Genomic DNA, 23,044 nt, shown 5'->3' with positions numbered 1-23,044 from the left:
GAATAATTTTCCATTAAAGGTGGCAGAGCACTGGAACAGCTGCCCAGGGACATGGAGGAGTCTCCATCTGTGGAGACATTTCAAACCCAGCCGGACACCTTCCTGTGTCACCTGCTCCAGGTGACCTGCCTTAGCAGCAGGGTCAGACAGGATAATCTCCAGAGCGCCCTTCCAACACCATCCATTCTGTTATTCCAAAATGAGACACTCGGTTACAAACCGCGTACTAAAACAGGTTTTATTTCACAGCATCTTAATTTCACAGAAGAATAAAAACAACCAACCAAACAAACAAAACCCAAAACAGGCTACAACTCAGACTTTTAAATAATGGAATATGACAAAACTAGAAGGGTTTTTGTTTACAGGAAAGTGTACAGGCTCTTCTCAAGAGAGTTCTCCGTGCTGAACCACCCCAGCAGCACCTTCACAAAGCACCAGACCCCTCCTCGGTGTAAACCTGTTTCTCTTCAGAGCAAGAGGAGTTTGGCTGTGCAAACGTAAACCAGCAGGTCTGGGTCAGGCTTTGGGTCCCGAGCTGAGTTTGTGAACAGACAAGGTACTGATAGTCCTTTGCCACATGGTGGCAGCTTTTAGGTGAAAAGAGAGAGATTCCCACACAGGACTGCGAGCTGCGCTCTGGAAACGGGAAAAGCAGCGGGCAAAGCACACGGAGGTGGGGGTGGATCCCTGCAGAAGGGCTGTTCCTGCACAGACACACGAGGCACCCCGTGCACAAACCCCAGGCTCTGGGCAGCATCACCCCGAGCCCAAGCTCTGCCAGACGAGGCTGGCACGGCCCTCGCTGCCCTGCATCATCCTTGGCCCGTGCTCCCCAACTCCAGCGTGTGCCCAAGCCAAGTTCTAGAGTAACTATTAGACAACATCCAGCTTTCTGTAATTTAATGCTCCTTTATCCCAATTTGTTCTCCTGGAAGAAAATAAAAGCTTGCCGGTTTTATGACGTAAACCCACAGATTCTGGGAGTGTAATTACAGCCCAAATGGCCACTTGAACTAGACAAACTTCCACTGAATAGAGACTGCAAAGTGTTGCAAACCAAAGTGTGTTTTGTTCCCTTAGATGGTGGGAAAGTTAATTTTGTTACAGAAAACTCTTTATACACTAAATAAAGGAGTTCCCAGAGAAAGACACATTCAGATTTCATTCATACTGATCAAGCTGTTCTGTGAGAAATTTCTTTGCTCTGTTGTACCTCTGTCCCCTCCACAATGCCTTGGGAAGTGGTGGACCACCTCAGATGTCTGCACCACTGTTTGCTAATTTGGAGGCTCATTACACACTAGATGTTTAGTACATCACTATTTCTGCATGCAAGGACAGTTATATTCAGTAGAAAGTTTAACTAGTACACAATTTTTTAAACCTTTTGGAAGATAACTGGCAAGCTTATTGTCTAAGCTATTAGCTACCATCTCACTTCTGGACACTGGAAAGTCCTTCTGTGTTAGAGAAATCACGAGCATATTAAATTTTCCACAAATAATTTGAAGCTACATACAGCTGAACACAGTTACAAAAGGTTTGATAGTCACTGTAATTATTATATATGAAAAATACACTTTGAGCCCCACTCAGAGAGGAAGTGGCTCCAGTAAAGTTTGCTGCAATTCTAATGAAGCCAAATTAGCTTCAGACAAAACACAGCTGAAGAGCAAAGGTTCAGCTTTGGTTTTGGCTACGACCAATATTTAATACAAGGAACAGGAATTTACATTACTTTACATATTGGATAGCAAGTCCCTGACCTCAGCATGAGGTCTGGTAGTTTATGAGTCAAACTTAAATTACTTTCTCAGTTATAATAACCAAGTATCAGTTTTGTTCCTTGCAAACTTGTATCATAATATTGCTTCAGAAAATAAACCCAAGAGCCAATACCACAGAAGGTTCCAGGTATAATCAAGAATTCATTCCCAACCTGGATACTGTAAAAATAAAGGAAGGAATAGCCAAGGGGCAGAGAAGTTATTTGAGCTCTGTGTATGCACTAGAGAGCTGCTGGGCACCAGCCAGTAGTGGCTGCTCAGATGTGCAAGAAATGCCAGTTTTATGAGGACCATCACAGTGATGCAACGCTTGGAAGAACAGAGAGTAAAAAAAGTAGCATTTTAAATACCGAGCATGCTTTGTTTCATTGGCTTCGGCTGGCAGCAGTAACTCCACTGGCTTCATATTTGCTCAGATAAGACCATCTATAATACAGTCATCCTAAAAAAGGTGCTTATTTCAGGCTACTGAACAGTGAAACAAATAAAGCCTCTAAATGATACATTTGACAGCAAACTGCTCTTAGTCAAGTGCTCATCTTCCACTCAAGTGAATTAGGACGGCAATCACTTCCCAGCTACCTCACTCAATGTGTGGTACTTCATGACAGGTTTTCAAACCACTTTTCCTTCTAAAGTGAAATGTATATTTTTAAGGTATTTATAGTAAATAAATTGAAATGGAGTAATTTCAGTCTCGCTACTTACAGATCATAGAATAGATGCCCTGTGTATTATTAGTGCAGATATACTGGAATTGTTTTCCTTGTTTGCAAGGCCAATGCAGGTAAAGAATAAATGGCTATACAAATTCAGGATTCCCCACTAAATAACAGAACTAACTTAAAAAGCACTGGTACCAGACCAGCCAGATTTAGGCACATCTTTAAAAAAATAAAGTATGCATTTCATTAATGTAAAAATGTGAGAAGGTTCTTAGAAACATCTGAACTTTATGGTGCACTGGAATGGAAGTGATGTTCCTTCAGTTTCAAGGAATACAATAAAGGCTTAAAACAAAACAAAAGAAAAAGAACCAATACCATAGTATTCTTCATAGGGAAGAACAGTTTTCATAAAACCAGGAAGATAAATAAAGATTAATAAGCAGCCATGACAGCTGACTGGTGAATATTTGTGCTTTAAATGTCCAAAAGAAAATAAAAGTTCAGTAACTCTTCTCGTACCATCCCCCAGATCTGGCATCTGTGTCCACAGACCTTGACAGTTCCCAACACCCTGCAGCCTTCCCAACGAGCTGGAGCCAGTGGCACCTCCACCAGCAGCATCCTGGGATGGGCTCCCAGCACGGCTGCATGCCGCCTGGGACGGAGCTTTGGTTAAGACTGTTGTGTGAGCCGTCTGTAATGAGGTAAAACTTGGTTCTCAGGGAGATACAGAGCCAGTTCCAAAGCTACGAGGACAGTGAATTCGAAACCGATGAGATCCCTTCTGTTGAATCTGAATCTCTCTTCTAGTTTCTACGACAGTGGTAACAAAACCAAACAAAGGAGGGGAGAAGGGATTAGTTAATCCAGGTGATTTCAAAGCATTGTTAGATTAAGTCAGTGATGCACAGCCTGAGCTGTATCTTCAGAATCAAAACCAGCTTATCAGCTCAGCTGTGACACCCACACAACAGTGACTGCTTCTCTGGCAAACATATGCAAGTGCAAAAATAACTTTACTGTAGCATCAGTAAGACACTAGCCTGCACCAGGCAGATAGTTTTAATGAATTAAAATAATAAAGCAAGGAAGAGCCCTAATGAGACAAAACTGTCTGGAAAAGCTGGTCTTCCATGCAAGCACATGCCACTGAAAACCTTGCATTTAATCTTTTCCTAAGAGCTAGGGAGGAGGTTCTGACAATAGCTGCAACAAGGCTCATAGCACTTACATCTATTAGGTGTTTAACTTCATGTTTCCTGAGGTCACTGCTGATCTTGGCTGCGAGCAGAACACAAGCACCAGCACACAGTTTGCGGTTCTGTTTGTTGAGTTTGCCTTGGAGGACAAGCTTCTCAAAGTAAACATAAGCCATGGAGACAGTCACCGGCTCCAGACTGCATTCCTCACTCAGGTTTCTCATCTCTCTCTTTAAACTGGGAATAGGAGAAAAGACAACCCCCCCAACCCGACATGACAGATTTTATTAAATGCTGTATAAATACTGCAGCACAGCAACTCAGAGGAGCATATGGGCAAGACCCCTATTTGGAAAACCATCACAAGTATTATCCTAGAGTGGAAAAGCCCAGTTGGCAGCAAACTGGTGCTGATGCACAAACTGATTTCACCTGGCTGACAACATCCACTGTAATAGAACAATTCCCCATCTGCCCATAAACACCAGAGCTTAGCTGCCTCACTGACACACAGGCTACTGCTGTAGGATTCCTTCTGGGCTCCCAAACTGGTTTGTGATTCATATCATAAGAGTGAACCACTGTGACCTACAGAAAACCACATCAGAACCCTGCAGATGTCAGCAGCTGCTGCGTAGAGACCAGTCTAGTACACACATCGTGTAAGAGCCATGTGTGAGGTGAAGGCAGCCTTGCTTTCCACACTTCCCACATAGCCAGCCCTTCACCTCAGCATTTAGGCAGGCTTGGAGTGTGGATGGCAGCCCTGAGAGGAACCATCCACACTGTGCCTGCATGATCCCTGCATGAGCACACTGCTCTGAAATGCTGCAAAGAGGAGCATGCAGGACTCAGACTGCCCAAGCAAACCTTCCCCTGGAGCTGAGCTACACCTTGCCCTGGTGACGCAGCAGAATTGTGTTTAAGCTGGCTATTTCAACAGGCCCTGACTGCATTAACACCCTGTAACACCAGCAAGATTACAGCTCTCTGAAGGTGCAACAGTGCGTCTTGGTGAGGAGCGACCAGATGCATTTACTCAAGGATGAGAAATTCTGTTTGGCCTCCACAAAAATCTTTTCTTTACCAAGTCTTCCCGGATCTAACACTCTTTATCCTACAGTCTTGTTAGAGTCTGTGGTCATCAGTGAGTCTGGTAATTGAAAGGCAAAAATAGCCAGAGGGCCCAGAAAGCCAATCCAGTTGGAGTGGGATTGCAATGCAGACAAGCAATCAGGTTACAAGTGTTTGTTTCAAAGCTAATGCTACTCCACTGTTAATTGGCTCCTAGTGTTAGTACACCACGGTTGGTGAAACAAAACCCTTGAGGTGGAACTTTGAAAACCAACTGTTACCCTTTCTCAGCATCCTAAACATTCCAGTACAGGGCTGTCATCCTACAGTCAGCTCAACTGACAACAGGAGATTACTGTTTAATCATATATGCTATTAATAGATTTAGTATTTGCTCCATACAAGTGCAGCCTCAGACAGTGTGGACGATGTTCTTGTTATTCAAGGCTTGTTTCTTACCTCCTAATTTTGCTCAGTGTCAACTTGATATGAGGAAACTTCTCTCTAAAGGTTTCATTCATATCCTTTTTAAGGTCTGAGGGTTTCACATACTCTATGACTGTAGTCTGAAATGCAAGAAGCAAAATTTATCATTTGTCTTGTAAACAGGACTGACAGCCAAACAACTCTTCCAAGAACACTAATGCAAAAGCAAACTTAAATTTTATTATTCACAATTTAACCTTTCTGAAATGTCCCAAAGCTGAATCCCAGCTATAGACAAAGTCTTTAAAAAACCAGTAAAAGAAATGGTTACAAGAAGTAAATGATAACATGAAGACATGTGTCAGGTTGGCCCTTGACAAGCTCACTGCACAAACTCAACTGTTTGTATTTTTCCTGATCAATTATTAGGAAAACCACTTTTTTTTTTCCTAGAGGAATTTTTTTTCTTCAAAAACCTCTTTCTAGGAGGATCTGTCAGGGAGTCTCTCCTCTGTTCAGGTATACCAGTCACTCACCATGTAAGAGGCAAAGATGAGAACACGTTTATGTTTTCCACAGGGCCACTGAGGATCATCCAGAAGATCTGGATCATACTCTGCAGCTTCTCCAGCTTCGCTTCCTGAGGGAAAGAGGAAAGCACATTCAATCACCACATAAAGAGCTTTAAATTCCCTGTTTCCTCCTTAAAAAAAATTTCAAATAGCAAATGTTAAGTGTTGGCAGATCTCACAGTACAGGCGAATTGCAGCTACAGGCACATGTTTGCATTTCATAATGCACCAGTCACAAACTGGAATGATTAAATAAACCACACAAACTCTTTCTCCACCACACACACACCATGCCTCACACACCATTTTAGATTTAGTGCAAATTGAGTTTGCACCTACAAATATACCCAGAAAACAAGACTGAAGTCTTTTGCCTGTAGTCTAACAGACAGCAGAGTTGTCATGTTTGCTCTTTTACACAAGAGAAGCGATTCTTGGCACAAACTCTGGCTTATGCATTGTTCCTGTGCTAGAAGGCAAGGAGAAACACCTGGGTCCACGTACACCAGGCGTTTCTTGGTAATACAAAACTTTACATTCCCAAGGAAAAGTTTTCTGCCTCTTGAATGGCATAAGCAGAACTAGGCTAGATAGATGGAGAAAGTAAGGAGTTTGTGAAAGCCTCAGTCCTAAAAGCTCATCATTTGCACTGCACTAACGAGCTGCAGCACTTCCATCCCAGTAACACACTGACCATCTGCAGTTGTCTCAACAAATCTCTGCCTTTTCTGCTGTGTGCATGAGTGATGACAGAGCTGGCTCCTGTCCTTACCAATGTCTGTCCCTGCTGGTATCGTTTTTGCTGTCACAGGTTTGTATCTTGATCCAGGAAGACTCCGGGGAGCACTGGCTCGACACGGGGGAACAGCACCGTAGGCGTCAGCTTTGCGAACAACTAGAGCATTGGTCGGGTACAAGAATTTTGCATAGGACACAACCTGAAAGAAAAGAAAGTGTCAGTGGTTATTGGGGGAAATTTAATGAAAAGCTTATTTACAGACATCTAGGATTTTCCAGAGTCCCCTAGAGTCTGGGGATTTGGAGTGAGGACCTTGGAACCGTGAGACAGGAGGAAGGGAAATTTGGATGAGGTGTGCCTTGTTTCCACAACTTTAAAATGATGTTGAAGATTTGGTGTGATGAAAGAAAAGGCGAGAATCACGGGTAAAATTCTGGCATATAAATTTAACTAAAGCAGTATGAATTTCATCCATATTTCTATCAAAACTTCACTCACATGTCACCTCAGATAGCAAAGTCAACTCAGCTCTCCAGAAACAGAGGCAGAAGTGATCACAAGCTTCAGCAGCCTCCTCAAAATGCTTCAGAAGAAGCATTATCACAAGCCATAATTTCAAACTATGGGTCTTAAACTTCCACTGCTCTGAAAAGCCACAGCTCTCACAGAATGGATAGCAAAGCACTGCATAAATTGATTTGTCATAGCATAAATTGGTCCCAGGGTGAAAAAAGAAATGTCCTTACCTTGCCATCAGCACCCAGCTCTACTCCTTCCAGTCCAAGCACCATCTCAGTAGAAACTGAAACTCCCCCAGAAGGATGTCGCTGTTTCTGTCCTTCCATTTTCAGATCACTAAATGCAGGTAAGAAAGAGAACTATCACAAAATGCAAGCCCAGCTTCCCATGGTAAACACCAACCAACACCACCAGGTCAGAGTTCTCCTGTGTGGAAACAAGCCAACCCCTCAATGCCACCTCCACGACCGCATCAGCTTTTACTGCTTTTTTCAAAATGTGGAGATGTTCATTAACCAAAGAACCAGATTTCATTTCAGCTTAACACTAATCTACCAATCTACCTATTGGAAACAAGCTGGTTTTAATATGATCTTTCTGCACAAGACCACACCGTTCTCAACCCTCTAATGCTCAAACACCTAACAGAAAACATGATTTACATTACTTGTTTTCCAAGATTAGAAACCTGCCTTTCAAGTGCAATTTTGCAACCCCTGTGCACACAAGCTCAAGTTAAGAATGAAGCTGCAGATCTCTGTGTCAGTGACAGCAGCACATGGCTTTGTCACCAATATTCCAATACAAAAAAGCAGTTTTCAAGTGAAGAACTACCTTGCCAGCTTGCAACCAGAACAGCACAGTGCTCAAAAGTGCTCTGAAATAGCTCCAGTGACCTTGCTGCCTTTCTATTATGTGGGAGAATTTTTTCCCATCAACTATTTTTATGGCATGTATTTGCATACAATACAATTCCCACCACTAAGCATCCGTTTCCTTTGTCCATAAGTTACGGACAGGACAGAAGTGACAACACAATTGTTTTGCCAGAACAGAATTAGTGTTTTCTATGGTATATTTGTAGATAACAGACCTTCACAGAATGGACTTAAACTTCACAAGGGACTGAAGAAAGATGCAGGGAAATCCAGTTTGTGGGTTTTGTTTCTCATAAATGATCATACCCACAGTTGTAAACAAAAAACAATAAAACAAACACTAAAAGCAGTGTGAATCAGTCCAAATTGTTTCTGCTTTTCTTAGGCTGCAAATAGTGACATTCAAGGCTTAAAGCTGAGAAACAGAAGAGCATCTTCACCTTATTTAGGTGTAAATTCACTATAAAACCTTGAGGATCTCCACTGAAGGCAGCAGAACCCTTCCCTGAAACTCCCTGCACTTTTTTGCTGACACCATTGTTTGTGGCACTAAAGACAGTTGATTTCTGACCTACACAGCAGCCAATCACATTAATTGTTCAAAGTTGATTTCAGAGATTTCACAGGGCTGGAGTGCTTTAAAAAATGTGAATAAACACTGGATGAAAAGTCTGCCTTTTCCACTATTTTTCTCTTGGAGTTTCAATAAACACTTTGACACTGGTAGTGTCTGGTTTTACTGCTCTGACAGCAAGCTCTTGTCCTTGAATGGTTAAATAGGTTCACTTGCTTCAGAACAGGAGACCCACATCAACCACACTCATTTCAGAAGATCTTTTGAAACAACAGAGCAGACATTTCACAAAGCAGTTGAAGAGACTCACCTGATCCGTAACCCCTCCCCGTAAGGTAGGATAGAAAACGCCACGCACAGTGTTCGTTTAGCACAGATTAACACAATCCTGTAAGCAGATGGGGAAAGATCAGGATATGAAATAAGATCCAGAAGTTACAAAGCAGCTTTTTATGGGATGTTAACAAAAGGCTCTTCTTATCTTGCTCTGCAAGTCATAGATACTGCTGTGGATTTAATGTTTTCAGAAAGCAGCAGAAGAGCAGAGGTTTCATGCTCACCCTGCAGGTCTTTGGGGCTCTCTGTCAAATCCCAGTGTTCAGGACCTGCCATCACCTTGGGAGCTCCTCAAAGGAGATCCTAGTCCTTTAACATATATCTGTATTTATGTAATTTTTACATAAACCCTGTGAAAAGATGTAGATAATATTCTACATTTAGATGAAACCTCACACTTCTATTAATAATAAACATGAATGCAGCCTCCCTTTCTCTTCTGCTCAGCAACCATGAACCAAGAATTTGGCTAAACAAAGTCATCCTCCTTAAATCCTCCTCAACTCAGACCTCTCTGTGTGCCTGAAAGGGTGAGAAATAAGAAATGTGAGAGAAGAAAAGAGAGAATGATTTAACCTCCTCAGAGTAGGATGGCAGAATCATCAGTTGCTGCAAATGTAGCAGATATGAGCACCTACCCCTTTTGATAGAAGACTGGATAAAACTAACTAGGTCCCAGGCCTTGTTACCCTCTAATTCTCACTGATACTAAATGTCTTACTGTGTGGAACTGGGGGCTGTTTCTTATTGCACACAAGTACAGAGGGAACCTCGATCTCCACACGTTACCTGCTGTTCTTGGTGTCATACTGCCTCATGTTCTTGATGAAGTGCATCTTCTTCAAACTTTTGTGTCTTGGAGACCCAGATATATGCTTGGTTCTGCAATGATAAAAAGAAAAACAAACAAAAAAGCCAAATCTGTTAAATGTTCTGGGAAAAATTCATGCCAGTTGTATGATCAGATGGCAGCAACAGCATGCAGGACCTCAGATATTGGCGTGGAAGAGGGTGGAGGGAGGAGAGGACTGCATGCAACGAGTTGAGGTTAATGCTGCTTTTGAAAAAAAGTACCTTCGTACACTGGCATATTCCACTATGTCTTCTAAAAAGTCTAGAGAGCAGCGCTGGGAGATAAAACGCCTTCTGCAAAATGTACAACACCACGAAGAGTGAACAGTATTAGTCCATGGCCTCCGAGTTTATGAACTGCAACAGATCTATGAGCTCTTAGGATGCATGGCAGGTTTTCTGGATTTTTGTTTTGTTGCAAGAGTGCTTAGTTAAGAGTTTAAAATTTCTTAAAAGGCCAAGAACTTGTCTCCCCCTCTAGGACCCTTGAAATACATTTTTATACCAACTTCATCAACAAGACCATTCATTATCTGCCACACAGAAGAACACCTACCTATAAGCTAAACAGCTAAAACAGCTTCCAAATATTCATTTAAAATCTGACAAAAATGTCACAAAAAGATGCCCGCATCAAGACAGGGGAATAAATAATTTTATATCAATTTAAGTTCAGATACTGTATGATGACCAAAGATCTGTGTGCATTCTCCATTCAGAACAGCTGTCTCCAGCTGCAGGAGTCAGCAGACTGAGAGTCTGTGACTGCAGCTCAATAAAACTGACAGATCTCTCTGAGAAACAATAGAGAGGGTTATTAGAGGAAGCAAAAAGTATTTGGTGCCCATGTGAAGTCCCAGAATGGAAGATGCAAGAATAACAGTAGGGCTCATGCGAGTTAGTGTAACAGTAATAGGATATTACATTCAAGCAAAAGAAAATAGACTTTGCCAAAATAAGATACATTACTATTGTCCAAGTCAAGTCTTTCTTTGATGGTAGAGATTGACAAATTAATTGTGCAACTCTGACTGCAATTTCCATAGGAACAATGCACTCCATCAGCAAAATGCTGACACTACAACTATCAGAGTCCACATTTTCTGCCTTTGTTTAAGCATGCATTGTGCTACACTTTTAGCACAAGCCATGTGTGTTCCAGTCCAAGGTTTTCTTCCCAAGTGACACAGGAACTCAACTAGTGGGCAGTGCTGCCATGGAAGTCAACGTAGAAGCAGCACATGGACAAAAGCTGCAGGACTCTGGTTTGACAAGATCAGCTTCTAGCAAAAAAAAATAAAAATCAAACCTCGAGCTGCAGCAGAGCAGACTCTCAGCTGCACTGTTCAGGCACTCTTAAAAGGAAGTAAAGCTCAGAACTCAAACAGGTAGGAGGATGAAAAATTAGTGCCCCTTTCTGCAGACACAAGGGAGGCAAACCCTCCCACAGGACTAACACCTTCAGTATTGCTAGAGACTGCCTCCTACAAATCCACAAGGTGCAACTGGAGAACATTCCTGGCACAGCTTCAACACCCTCCACCAGCACTTCAGTTTTAAAATTATTACTGGTCTGCTGCTTTTCAGCAAGAATGGCATAGGTATGTTTAACACTTTAACATTTACATGGTTCTCCAGTCTAATCTGGCATCTAAAATTCAATAAAAAACCCTTCATGAAATGAGGAAGTCACTGCAAACCTCCTGGCTCTAATGCAGTTGGTAACATCCACAGTCTTCCTCCCCTCCCAGGGAGACCTGGCTGGATGGAGACAGAAAGACGCTGTGTATGGCAAGCAGAGGAAAAACACAGCTAATGCCAGTGGGCACTGGTACAACAAAAGCACATAGTTCTGTAAAAGGATGCTTGATGTGAGTAACAGGATGGATTGGGAGAGCCATGGCTAGATCCTCACTGCTAACTCCACAGTGGAGACTCATCCAGGGCATTACACCTTCTGAATTCCCCCTTGTTTTCTCAGTAACAGGGACAAGAGTGACAAACACCTGAACTGAAAGCAGATCTGGAAGTAAAGCCCTGCTCAGTGAAGGGAAGATCCCACCCCTTGACTCAGAACCACAATGACTCATCCCCACTCTGCCAACAGGAAACTTCATTTTTAGCTACACTTGTAAATAATTTCTGCCCTCAGCGAAGCTGTCACCTTGGAGGAATCCCTGACGCTGAGGCAGACACTCTCCCTCCAATCTCAAAACGGGGTGTAAGTGAAGAATTCTCACTAATCCAGAGCACCTGAAACAGTCTGTAGGCCTAAGCCAACACTTCACAGCAAGCCAGCACCCTCAACATGTTCTGAGAGAGTCACTAATGCAGTACTTGGAGAACACAGCAAAATCTGACATTTTTTGAGTAGTCTGCACTTATATAAATGCACACACACATATATTTGCTTTAGTTTGAGTGCTCTTCTCATGCAGCAACTCACACTTGCACAATAGGCTGCACAGGGTCACTCCAGTGACTGCTAACTTTGATGACAAAAAAATGTCAAGTCACATATCCTGTGCCAAGCAGCTTCACCTAGGATAACACTTCTTGCTATGGTCCATGGAATTTGAAGGATTTTAAGTGGTTTATACAGTGTGTTTGTGGCTGAAAGCAACCCAAATGCTAATACCAACATCTCTACATATGCTGAGTTACATTATGCATCCTTACCCATGTGTGACCTGGCAAATAGAAACTGAAATACCCAATATTAAAATGGTCATGGGTTCCATGGAGCAGGCTGTAATTCCAACAGAAAGTTCAAACATGCCTGTCTGCCAGCACCAGCCATTGCTCTGACAAGTTATAGAGGGTTTGGGTGCTTATACGTCCCTGACCACAAGCTCATTTTTGGGCACTTCCCAGACTTTTATTTCAGGTGCCAATAAAGGCCAAAGCAGGACACTCCCAGACCATTAAAAACAGCAACTGTGTTTACAGAGCCAGCACCTCAAGGGGAGCCATCAAGAGCGAAAACACACAGAGCACATGCCCCGAGATAAGGGGCTATCAAGTAGAGGAATTTTGGATTACGCCGTGGCTCGTTATCTCCATGTGCACACACGGGCTGACACAATCCAACACCGCTGCCAAATCTCCAAACCAGCTAAACACACACTTACAAAAAGCCCACACAAACCCCTTGTGTCCAGAAAAAAACCCAACAAATTATCTTCAGAGCTACATTTTGACTCCTGCCCTGGGAAGCACCAGCCAGCCCACACATTTATTCTTTTGATGGATCTCCCATTGAGGAAACCCAGTGTTTGAGTGCTTCCATTGGATCTCTCTGCAGACACTGCACACTGGATAAGCAGCAGTGGGATCCCCAGCCCTGAGGTTGACACAGCTCTTACAGTGCTCCCAGCAGGACAGGACACAGCTAAGAGCAATCTATGTATAGCAGTGGTAATCCCTGCATGGCCTGTCTTCCGAATGGAAAGGAGAAAGCTTGTTAAGTCGCTGCTCCAGATTAGAGAACACTGACCTTTCTGATGGACTGCCAAGAGTTTTCTCCCTCTTCCCACCTGCATTGGGCTACCTGCAGACACTCAGGAGGACACAGGTAAAGCTTTGGGATGTTCCTGCAGTTGCAAGTGTGTGAGTTGACCGTTCTTCAGCAGGTACTGAATGCACGGGATGCTGTCAGATGTGACTTCAGGAACAGACAAGCCTCTTTCACTCCTGCTCCTGGGCCACTCACACTCCTCTAAGGCACTCCTTTGGGCACCCATGACCCCAGTCTGCACTCACAGATGCTGCAACAAACAGCCCCCACAAATCTCATTTTAACCCCTTAAAGTTGGGCCTTACCCAAATACTGGGCCTGACAGTGGCTGATGGTTTTTCTTAAGCCTGTGTGCACTTTGAAGCTTCCCTCCATTTTGCCCTTCTAGTTCCTGCATTTCTGCCACAGCAGGTGAACAAACGAGCTGGCTTCCTGAAGGGTAAAACTGGAAGTTTCTAAAATCTCACAGTGCTTCTCCCCCATCCTGATTAATCCCCCTCTCTCTCAGGCACAGGGCTGCACTCTGAGCCCACCACACATCCAGAGTTCAACCAACATTGAAATGCTTCCACCAACACAGCACCCCGAGTTCATCTCATGCTGTGATCTCTTGCTCTCATCACCTCCAGGATCACCAAGCCCTGCAACAGGAGTGTTCAAAGCCACTGCCAAAGCTGGACATGGCCCAAGCCCTCCTCCAAGGGGCCCAGCAGTGTGGATTTGTTTCCAGTGGAGCTGCATCCGTGGCCCTTCCCATGCACGCACCCCGGGCACTGGGCTAAAATTAGCAGCAGGGCCGATATCCTCTGTTGCTCTTTAGCCATCCATACTGCTAACAGATGAGTGGAATGGGGGAGGTCAAGGATTTTTAATTACTGTGTAAAATTAGGGCCTAATAGAATTTGGTTTCCTGTTTCTCACTTGAGTTTTATTTTAATATGATGTCCCTTTGTAATGTCCTTCACAGGTCTCAGTATGATCCCATCTGTCAAGAGGCTGAGTTATTAATATAACAAGGACAAAAAAATCATTTACTGGTTTTTGGAAGCACTAGCTTAGAAACAACTGTCAAAGGTAATTTGCACAAGAAATCCAGATCCTAAATCCTGTTTACAACAGGAAGATATACCTGTCAGCTTTGTTTTTCCAAGACCTATTTTAAAGATTAAGCTGTATTGTTTTTATTCCTTATGGGGAAGACAACAAACAGATATGAACTGTTCTTGAGCTTCACTAGGCAAAATACAGGCATTAGGAGATTAAGAAAGCTACTCCTTGTATTTAAGCCTGCTTTTTAGCAGCTGCCATTTCTTCTGCAGCCCAGGAGACATTCACTGATTTCAGTGCATCCTGAGCGGGAGCATCCCTGTTCCGCTATCAGTGCCCTGTGCCTCACCACCCTCGGCGCTCACACTAATGAGTTTCCTGCTCAAAAGCAGATTGAGTACAGCTCGCTGATAGCAACAAGTTCTCAGTAATTAAAGCCAAAAGAAGCCCAAGACTGCATTTACACTGAATCACACCAAAACCACGTCTTTGGTAAAACAAATGACTTCACAAAGGATCTGTACCATGAAGTGCCCAGCACCAAGCAGGCCATTTCCATGGGTGGATGATTTCAGCTCAGATGTTCCTTGAGAGGCAGTGGCAGAGAAGAAAGACACTTGGCATCAACCAACAGTAAGTGTACAGCTCAGTGCTGCTTCTTCACAAAGTCAGCTACTCGCTGTTTTATGGCACCACAAATGTGCATTTGGATTGCAGGCCACCATCCCAGGAGCTCTTTTCTGACATTTAAGTACCAACATGCCAGAAAATAAATACAAGTCTCACAGCAGGGCTAGTTTAACTTATTCATCCAGTAATCCTCATTTTAAGGGGTAAACTGCAATCAGCCACATGAGCATGAGAAGTACTTTTAGGCTACAGAACAGGTCCCTCTGTGAGAGCCCAGGATGAAGGAGGAGGCCTAATTCTTTCACCTTTGTGTTCCTACTCAAGGTTTGTTTGTAAAACTCAAAGGGCACCAGGGGCTTTCCAGCCAGGAGAAAATCCTGCACTCTCCAACACCAGCAAAGCCACATGCAAGGGAAGAATGTGTCACATAGCCTGTGGAACAGATGAGAATGAACAGAAATGAAGTATAATTTGAATGAAGGTGGAGGCCGAGTAAGTGGGAAGCTCACTAAGCCTGGAGAGTTTTAAATACTAACAAGGAAAGAAATTAGATAATCTTCACAGCAGCTGCTACTTCATTGCTGATTCACAACCACATATGATTAAAACCTAATAGAGAATGAGCTTTATATTCATTGAGTTTCATAAATCACGTTCTTTTGGTGCTCAGAGTGTTTAGACAATGCAAAGAGAAAATAATGCCTTCCAGTAAGTATTGTGAAAGCCCAGCTGTTGCAACAGAACCACCAAGCCAGATGTAGGGTTTGCTGTGCCCATGGCCCTCTCCTGAAGCTCACTCCTAAAATCCCTGCTGCTTCTCACAAAGCAGACTAGATGTGCCGGCCAGAACACTACCAACATTTCTCCAAATTTCTCCCAGTTTCTGGAGGTGTTCACAGCTCACCAACCTGGCTGCCCCCTGTGCTTTGTGCTCTGCTTACTCAGCCCCGAGCTGCTGACCAAAACAGGCACATGAAATGCAAAGTGTGTCCTTGATGACACCGTGGGCATTACGCTAGAAATATTCATGCACTTCACTGAGAGATGATGCTGTCATTTCATCATGTGCCTTGCTAAATAAAAGCCTTCAGCACAATAAACTGCCAAGCTGCAAAATAAAGGAAGAAGGAAAAAAAAAAAGAGAATATCCTAACTGGGAAGGAGAAAATTAAAACTGGTGACTGGAGGAAACCAAATCAAAGCAAGTTTAGAGAGGTCCCACAGTGTTTTTATGGGCACCTGGTTTTCCCCATTGCATCAGCCATCCCCTTCAACGCACAGCCAAAAGGGTGTAGCTTTACTAGGGCAAAATTTTATGCTTAAACTGCAGCAACCACAACAGGGCAAGTGCAAATCTGTCCTCGCTGTTGAGCAAGCAGCCCTGACCAGCAGCAGTTCAGTCCATGCTGTGGGGATTCCAAAGTGAACCAGCTACCCAACTCTGAGGCAGCTTGGGTACCACCACCTGAGCAAGAGCTGGCACAAGAGGAGCATTCCCTGGAGAGGAGCTCCCGGGATCACAGCCTCAGCAGCAGGGGCAGCTGACAGCAAGCTTTAAGGGCTTGCTGTGTCTTGTGAAACAGAGGGCCAGCTGAAGGTTCTTCCTTCTCAGGGAATAGGTAAATTCCTATTACAGTAGGCTACAGTAATTCCAGGTGAATTCCAATTACAGCAGGTTAAATACTCAACAGCTGTAAACCAAAGGCCAGGAGTTTGGAGCTCTGTCTGAAGAACTGGGTTGACTGAGTGGCTTTAGCTGAGCACCCTCCATCTGCAGTCACCTCCTCTATCAACAATACCTTGTGCTCATTAAAGAGCCCAAATTTCATTGTGCATTTTTAAAACTCCAACTACAGAGCCAGACACCTTCAGAACAACCTTCAAAAGAAGGCTCGAAAATATCTTCAAGCTTGCTCAGGCTGACAGCATCACAGCTTTAACTGGCTGACAGATGGAAAACAGAACACAGTATTTAATATACTATATATTTAATATACTATATATAACTAAATAATTACATTTAATATACTATACTGTAACACTCCTACAGGACTTGCTCACTGGAGGTCTAAATGGGATTCCCAAAATTAAGTTATTCTGGTTTTTATATTTAATTCAGTAGCGTTTTCATTCTTGGCTGTTGAGTCCTTGACTTGAAGCAAGACAACATCATTCTGACTACCCTCAACACTTCCAGCAGAGAAGAGCTTTGAGCTGGAATCCCCAAACCTGCAGCATCCCAAAACCTGCTGCCAGGCCTCCTGTATCACTCTGAAAAGCTGCAGAATCCATCCACAGGTAAAATCAGCTGCAAATACAGTTAATTGTGCACAGACTACTCCTGCCTGGAGAGCAAAGGTACTTTAAAGCCTCCAGACTATCTAAATTGAAGAGGTCAAATAACCTTGGTGTTGGAAGTGTCTCGGATTGCCTGACCCAGACCCTTTCACAGGAGTGCACAGGATACAAGGACTTAGATGTTCTGATCTCCAAGTTTCCTGCTAGCCATACAGCTTACTTCTGTAATATACCTGGCTGGGAATGTCTACAGGCAGCTATAAAAAAATTAATCTTGGACACGTGTAATACACCTGCAGTCAAGAATATGAGAGAAATGTGGTGAAGCAGCCTGGGGAGGAGACTGTGGCCTTAACGTTTCAGCTGACTTTTAAATGAAGTTCAGGTTTAGAATATGCTCATTTTCAGCCTCGAGCAGCACATTCCAGTCTACTGTTCACCTCTGAAAGGTCAAAGCTTGCCATCTTTGACAGAGCTTGCTGCTTCCTGAAAAGCACCATGTGCCCAGCTTATTCCAAATTAGGTTCAAAATTTAAAGTAAGACTTTTTATTTCATCCATTTCAACAATATCTGTTTATTAGCAGGGGAGTTTTTATAAAAATATTTATATTTCTTGAAGTGACCACAAGCTAAGCTGACAGTAGGACAAAACAACACATTAACTACCATAAGTACAAAATCCTGACGAAGCATTTCTGCTCTTCCACCCACAGAACTAATCTGATCACACCTATGTCAGCAATTTGGCATCCAATTAACACTCAAAAACAGAGTAGGTCCAAAGTGTTGCTGTTATCAACTACTGTTTAAACTCCCACTTTCAAAATGACCTAAATTTGCTGATAAATCAGAAATGACTGAGCTATCACGAACACTCAGTTCAGCTCCCTGACCACTGAACTCCAAGGACATTAAAGCATCAGTCACAAATAATTTCGTCTCTGTGTTTATTCTTAGGCGCAGCAAAATGCAGCAAATTATGGCAAAACCAGCTGCTTTTACATTACACTGTAACAAAACCTCAGAAGCACAACAAGCATTGACATTCAGGGCTGTTGTTTCCATTTTTAATGCTTTCATAACCTGGCTATTTCCAAGGCTCTCTGCTATCTGTGTTTTCCCAAAAAGCTCTGTCAGTTTCAGACCCAGCTGCAGAAATTCATTAAAAATCTGTGAATGCCGATTTGTTCCTTGTTTGCTGCCTCCCTCCACTGCTTTCTGTGAGGCTCGTTCTTTAAAAGAACAAAAGAGCAAGATGGAAAAGGAGAAGGGAAGAGGGATGGCAAGCACATCAGGCAAGCTGGCATAACACAGCATTGTAATTTAAGATCCTGTAAACAGAAGACTCCTTAGGAAAATGAAAGTGGAAGGTTAAAGTCATTAAGTTTACAATGCTCAGCCAGTAGCACAATGAAACTGAGCAACCAGATTTGAACGGTGTCTCCTCTGCTAAGTTTCTATCCTAAAAGACCTGACAATAAAGGAGGAACTCCAGGGAACTCCAGGTTACATCAGGTGAGCAGATCTCTTGTTCCCTGGGCTGCAGTGCAGATCCTGCCTGTTACCAATAACTAACCCACCCCCAGCTCGAGCAGAGGTGCCGTCACACCCTGCCCTGAGCCATGCTGGCCGGTGTCATCAGCTTCTTGCAACCTCTCAATCAAGTCAAACAAGATCAAGTTTTGTAATAAAACTCTGCCCAATGATACTGTCAGTACGTAGAGATAGAGATATGATAGTAGATAGAGACCTCCATGATTGGGGCAAGTCCCAGCACGATGAAATCCCCAGACATGGCACAAGACTGGTCACTGAACACAGAGAGAGGGAGCCTGCAGCCAGTGATCCTCACGCATCTGAGGAAAATTCAAAGCAGCTCTTGTCAGTGACTTAAAAAGGACTCTGAAGAGAACAGCTGCCTAAAGTGGGCTCCAAGGATGAAAAGCCCAGAATGGCAGTGCAGATTCCGCTTCCCCCTTCTCTCCGCCAACTTCACTCGCCTGTACCTCTGCATGGTGCAGGCAGTTAATTATCTAGAATAGAAACACTGCTGTATGGCAAAACAATTCTCAGATTCCCATCTCCCAATAAGATCCATTTTGTAATTGCTGACTTTGGAATCTCAGATTGCAAATAGCTCACCCAACACAGAAGGGGAAGGAGTAAAAGCACCACTGTCCTGCAGGACATTCCTCCAGTGATTCCCCGAATCATTCCTTGTGTATTTACAACAAGAAGAGATGCCTCTGCTCAAGGGGGATGAAGAAATACTCTGCCACAGACCAAAGCATGAAACTGTCCAGTGAAAAATAAAGTGACAAATCCCTCACCCTGGAAGTTGACAGTGAAACTGTTGTTACAGAGGGATGGTCCATTTCACCCATGGCCAATGTGACTGGGATGTGGTACACTGGATCTAACACATCTCCACAGGCAGCACAAAACTGTCCTTTTGTCAGAAGATGTGTGTGTCCATGTAAAGATGTGGATCTTCTGTCTGATGGTTTCAGTGGATGCTTTTTCTTTCAAGATGAAAACCAGATGAACTCTCACTCCAAATCACCCTCAAAAGTAGCATGCAAACTGATCAATACAATATACCGTTCCAGCCAAATCTTCCAAGCAAAAAAATCATGGTTTATTTTGTCATTACTCAGACAGAAGCCTTTTGATTCCCTTGACTGCCTCTTGTATTTCGCTCTACCTTTTATTTCTGATTCATCATTCTTTTCAGCCAGATTGATTCGAATTACTGTGGTGGAACAACTCAAACCTGATGCCAAGGAAAGAGGCAGGAAGGACATAAAATGAGAGGATCCTAGGAATATTTTCTTAGTGTCCTGTTGACTTGGCATGGGAAAGGGGAAGGATCATCTCTCCAGAACTCCGTACACACAGGCACAACGAAAGCCATATCCACAAAGGGAAATGTGCTTTGAAACTCTTAATGCAAAACTTGCCCTCAAGAGCTTCGCCTACAATATTAAAGCAATGAAATTAAATCACACAGCACCTCCTGTGCTGGCTTTTGTGGACCAGGAGTGCTGGGTAGGAACTGTTCCACAGCAGCACCCTCACTCCAGGCTTTCCTGCTCAACAAGCGGCACACAAGTGCACAATGCAGGGCACCCAGCTGGTAGCCACAGCTTCATTTTTCCAACAAACAAGGAGGGAAAGGTTTTGTCCATGACAAGAAAAGCAATGAGTGGTAAATAAGGGTTCAAGAGGAAAACACCCCAGGAGGGACAACACATGAGGACCCCCCCACATTATGGACAAACAGCTACTTCTCTTCAAATTCACCTGAACCCCCAAGCTGAGGGTTCTCCACTGTGGGATGCACACTGAAAGGGGATACCCATCAACTGCATTAGCAAACTGCCCAGCTTTCAAACACTGACAACATCTCTATTTCAGCTCACTAACAAAGCTCTCGAAGCCGCTGTAAAGACCACAGAGACTTAAAGCCTTTGATACAGCTGCCTATCTGCAGGCTCAGAGGGCCAGCTCACTTTACAGAACTGTTTATGCAAGAAACGGCCTGAAAAGAGTTCTTTCAGAGCTCAAATCCCCATGATCTGAGCAAGAGCCTTCCTTCCAGTCGATTAGAAAACCAGCACTTTCAGCCTGACAGAAGTCCCTTGGAAATGCAATGGTAATACTGCTCTGAAGGCCAGAGCATCCTCCCCCGAGGCTGACTCCAAGTTCCCTGTGCACAAGCATTCATTAATACAAGTTGCAGCGACAAGCAGCACAGAGCAGGAGAAGGCACGACACCAGCAGTGTGGCCGGAGTGCACGGAGGAAGCGTCCTGCCTAGCAGTGACCCTGTCAGCTTCATCTGGAAACAGAGAAATGCAGAAACCGGGCTGGGGAAAAGCAGAAGGCAGGGTTCAGGGTACCGCAGACCTGCAAAGAGAGCCTCAGCGAGAGATCCCCTCCGCAGATTCCCCTCACCCGCCGCTGCGCCGGCCGGGGCATCCTCCGCGTCTCCGGGCCCGAGCGGCGCTGCCGAGGCGGTGCGGGCCGGGCAGCGCTCTCCGGCCGGATCCCCGCGCACCTCCGGCCGGGCCCCGGGGCAGGTGCTCCCTCCCGGGGCCACCGCGGGGCCGGCGCCGCCTCCCACGGCCGCTCTCCCCGGGGGCGCCCGTTTCCCATGCCCCGCTCCCCCCTCCCGGAGCCGCCGGCCGGCCGAGGGCCCTGGGAAAGTCCGGCTCTTCCCAGGCCCGCGGGGGTCCCGGCGCTTCCCACGCCCCGCGGGGTCAGCGCGGCGGGGGCGGGGGCTGTGGGCTGGCCCGGAGAGCCCCGTCCCCTCACTCACCTCTGCCGCTGCGCCTCCAGCGCGAAGCCGCCGCCCGCCGCGCTCTGCGTGGGGCTCAGCAGCCCCGGGGCGCCCGGCTTGGGGGCCGCCAGCATCCCCGGCAGGGCGGGCGGCGCCGGGGGCGGCGGGCACAGCGGGCCGCCCAGCAGCAGCTGCGGCAGGAAGATGCTCCCGCGGGCGGGGTCCGCATCCCCCTTGGCTCCGGCGGCTGCGAGCGCGGGCACGCCGGGCAGCAGCAGGGCGGGCGGCGGCTGGCATACGGGCGGCGGGGGCAGCAGGCGCGGGGGGCCCCCGGCCGCCCCCCCCGCCGCCTCTTCCCCGTCGCCCGGGCCGGCGGGCAGCGGCGGCTTCTCGGCGGGCGGGCAGGGCGGCCGCCCGTCCAGGGAGATGTTGTTGAGGAAGAAGAGGGCGGCCTGCCTCCGCCGGGAGTGGCCCCCCCTGCGCGGCGGCGGGCGGTCGCGGGGCGGGCGGGGAGGCGGGGAGCCGCACGCCGAGGCCGGGGCCATTCTCCGCAAGGGCCGCGGCCGCCCGGGCGGGGCGGCTGGAGCGCAGCGCGGCCGGCGGCTCGCGCGCCCATTGGCTGCGTCGCGCCCGAATGCAAATGAGCCCGGCGGTGGCCCCCCGCCCATTGGCTGCCAGCGCGAGGCCCCGCCCCCGGGCCGCGGGGCCGTGCCGGGTGCTGGCGCCGCCGGCGGGGGAAGCGGCGGGAGCCCCGCGGGGAGCGGGCGGCCCCGGCACCCCCGGCACCTCCCCTTTCCACCGGGGCGACTTCCCTGCCGCAGCCACCAGCCCACAGTGTCCCCGCACGACCACTCACCTCGTCCCTTTGTGTTACTTTAAAAAAACTTCTCCTCCCCTCAGCTCCCCACCCAAACCATCAGTAACACTGGTGGCCGCTAGTTCCCAAGAGGTCCTGACCTTCCTGGAGGCAGGAGGACACATCTGCTAAACGCATAGCAGGCGTTTGAGCAGGTCAAAGCGCTCTCTAAAAGCGGATGAAGGTGATTGATGCTCTCGTTCCATCCCAGCGGCTCCGGAGCCGAGCCCCGGCCGGCAGGGCTGAGGTGGAGCCCAGGGCTCAGACCCCCGTGCACAGCCCCCAGCCCCAGCAGCAGCCCCGAAGCCCGTGCGGAGGGATGGATGCTCACTCTTCCAGCTCCTGAAGCAAAGCCAAGGCAGCGCTGATCCTGGGCCCTATATGGGCAAGGCAGACCCGGGGCTGGGAGGACATAAACTTAGTATTTATCTCCACAAAGTGACTCAAAGCATTTCTGCGCAATACGTTGCTTCCCGGCCGGCTGTGTTTATACTGCACGGGATAAACATTCCCCGCAGGCACTTGAACCCACGGCTGTCACATCCCGGGATGATGCTCTGACCGCCTGCCAAGGCAGAAAGCTCTGCCCTTTCCTCAGAGGATGCTGATGTGCACTGACAATGTCCATGCCGTTGGGCCTGGAAGGGGAGGTTTGGGAGCTGTGCTGGGTGTGATGAAGCCTTTGGAGCTGAGAACAGCAGTGTGTGGGTGCTGGTGGCCTCTGTGTTCCTCTGAAACCGAAATGAAGCCTTCCCGTGCTTCCCACCTCTCATGCCCTGAAGCAGCT

At 46.2% G+C, this 23,044-nt stretch overlaps 1 protein-coding gene across 1 annotated transcript; it reads right to left on the bottom strand.

The window, feature by feature from the left end:
- Positions 1-224: 224 nt before the first annotated feature.
- Positions 225-22,069, bottom strand: CABLES2 (Cdk5 and Abl enzyme substrate 2). Its single transcript, XM_088064656.1, has 10 exons — positions 21,441-22,069; positions 9,850-9,921; positions 9,565-9,657; positions 8,750-8,827; positions 7,215-7,323; positions 6,502-6,667; positions 5,694-5,797; positions 5,191-5,297; positions 3,690-3,894; positions 225-3,271 (listed from the first exon to the last, which is right to left on the bottom strand). Exons 1-10 carry the CDS (start codon positions 22,067-22,069, stop codon positions 3,131-3,133), a joined length of 1,704 nt encoding a protein of 567 aa, XP_087920782.1. The 3' UTR covers positions 225-3,130.
- Between the last annotated feature and the right edge of the window lie 975 nt (positions 22,070-23,044).

The sequence above is a fragment of the Pseudopodoces humilis genome, chromosome 19, assembly GCF_049639895.1.
Source record: "Pseudopodoces humilis isolate 2021_Gansu_Grassland_sample_001 chromosome 19, ASM4963989v1, whole genome shotgun sequence".
NCBI classification, from domain to species: Eukaryota; Metazoa; Chordata; class Aves; order Passeriformes; family Paridae; genus Pseudopodoces; species Pseudopodoces humilis.
This window is presented reverse-complemented; position numbering and strand designations above follow the sequence as displayed.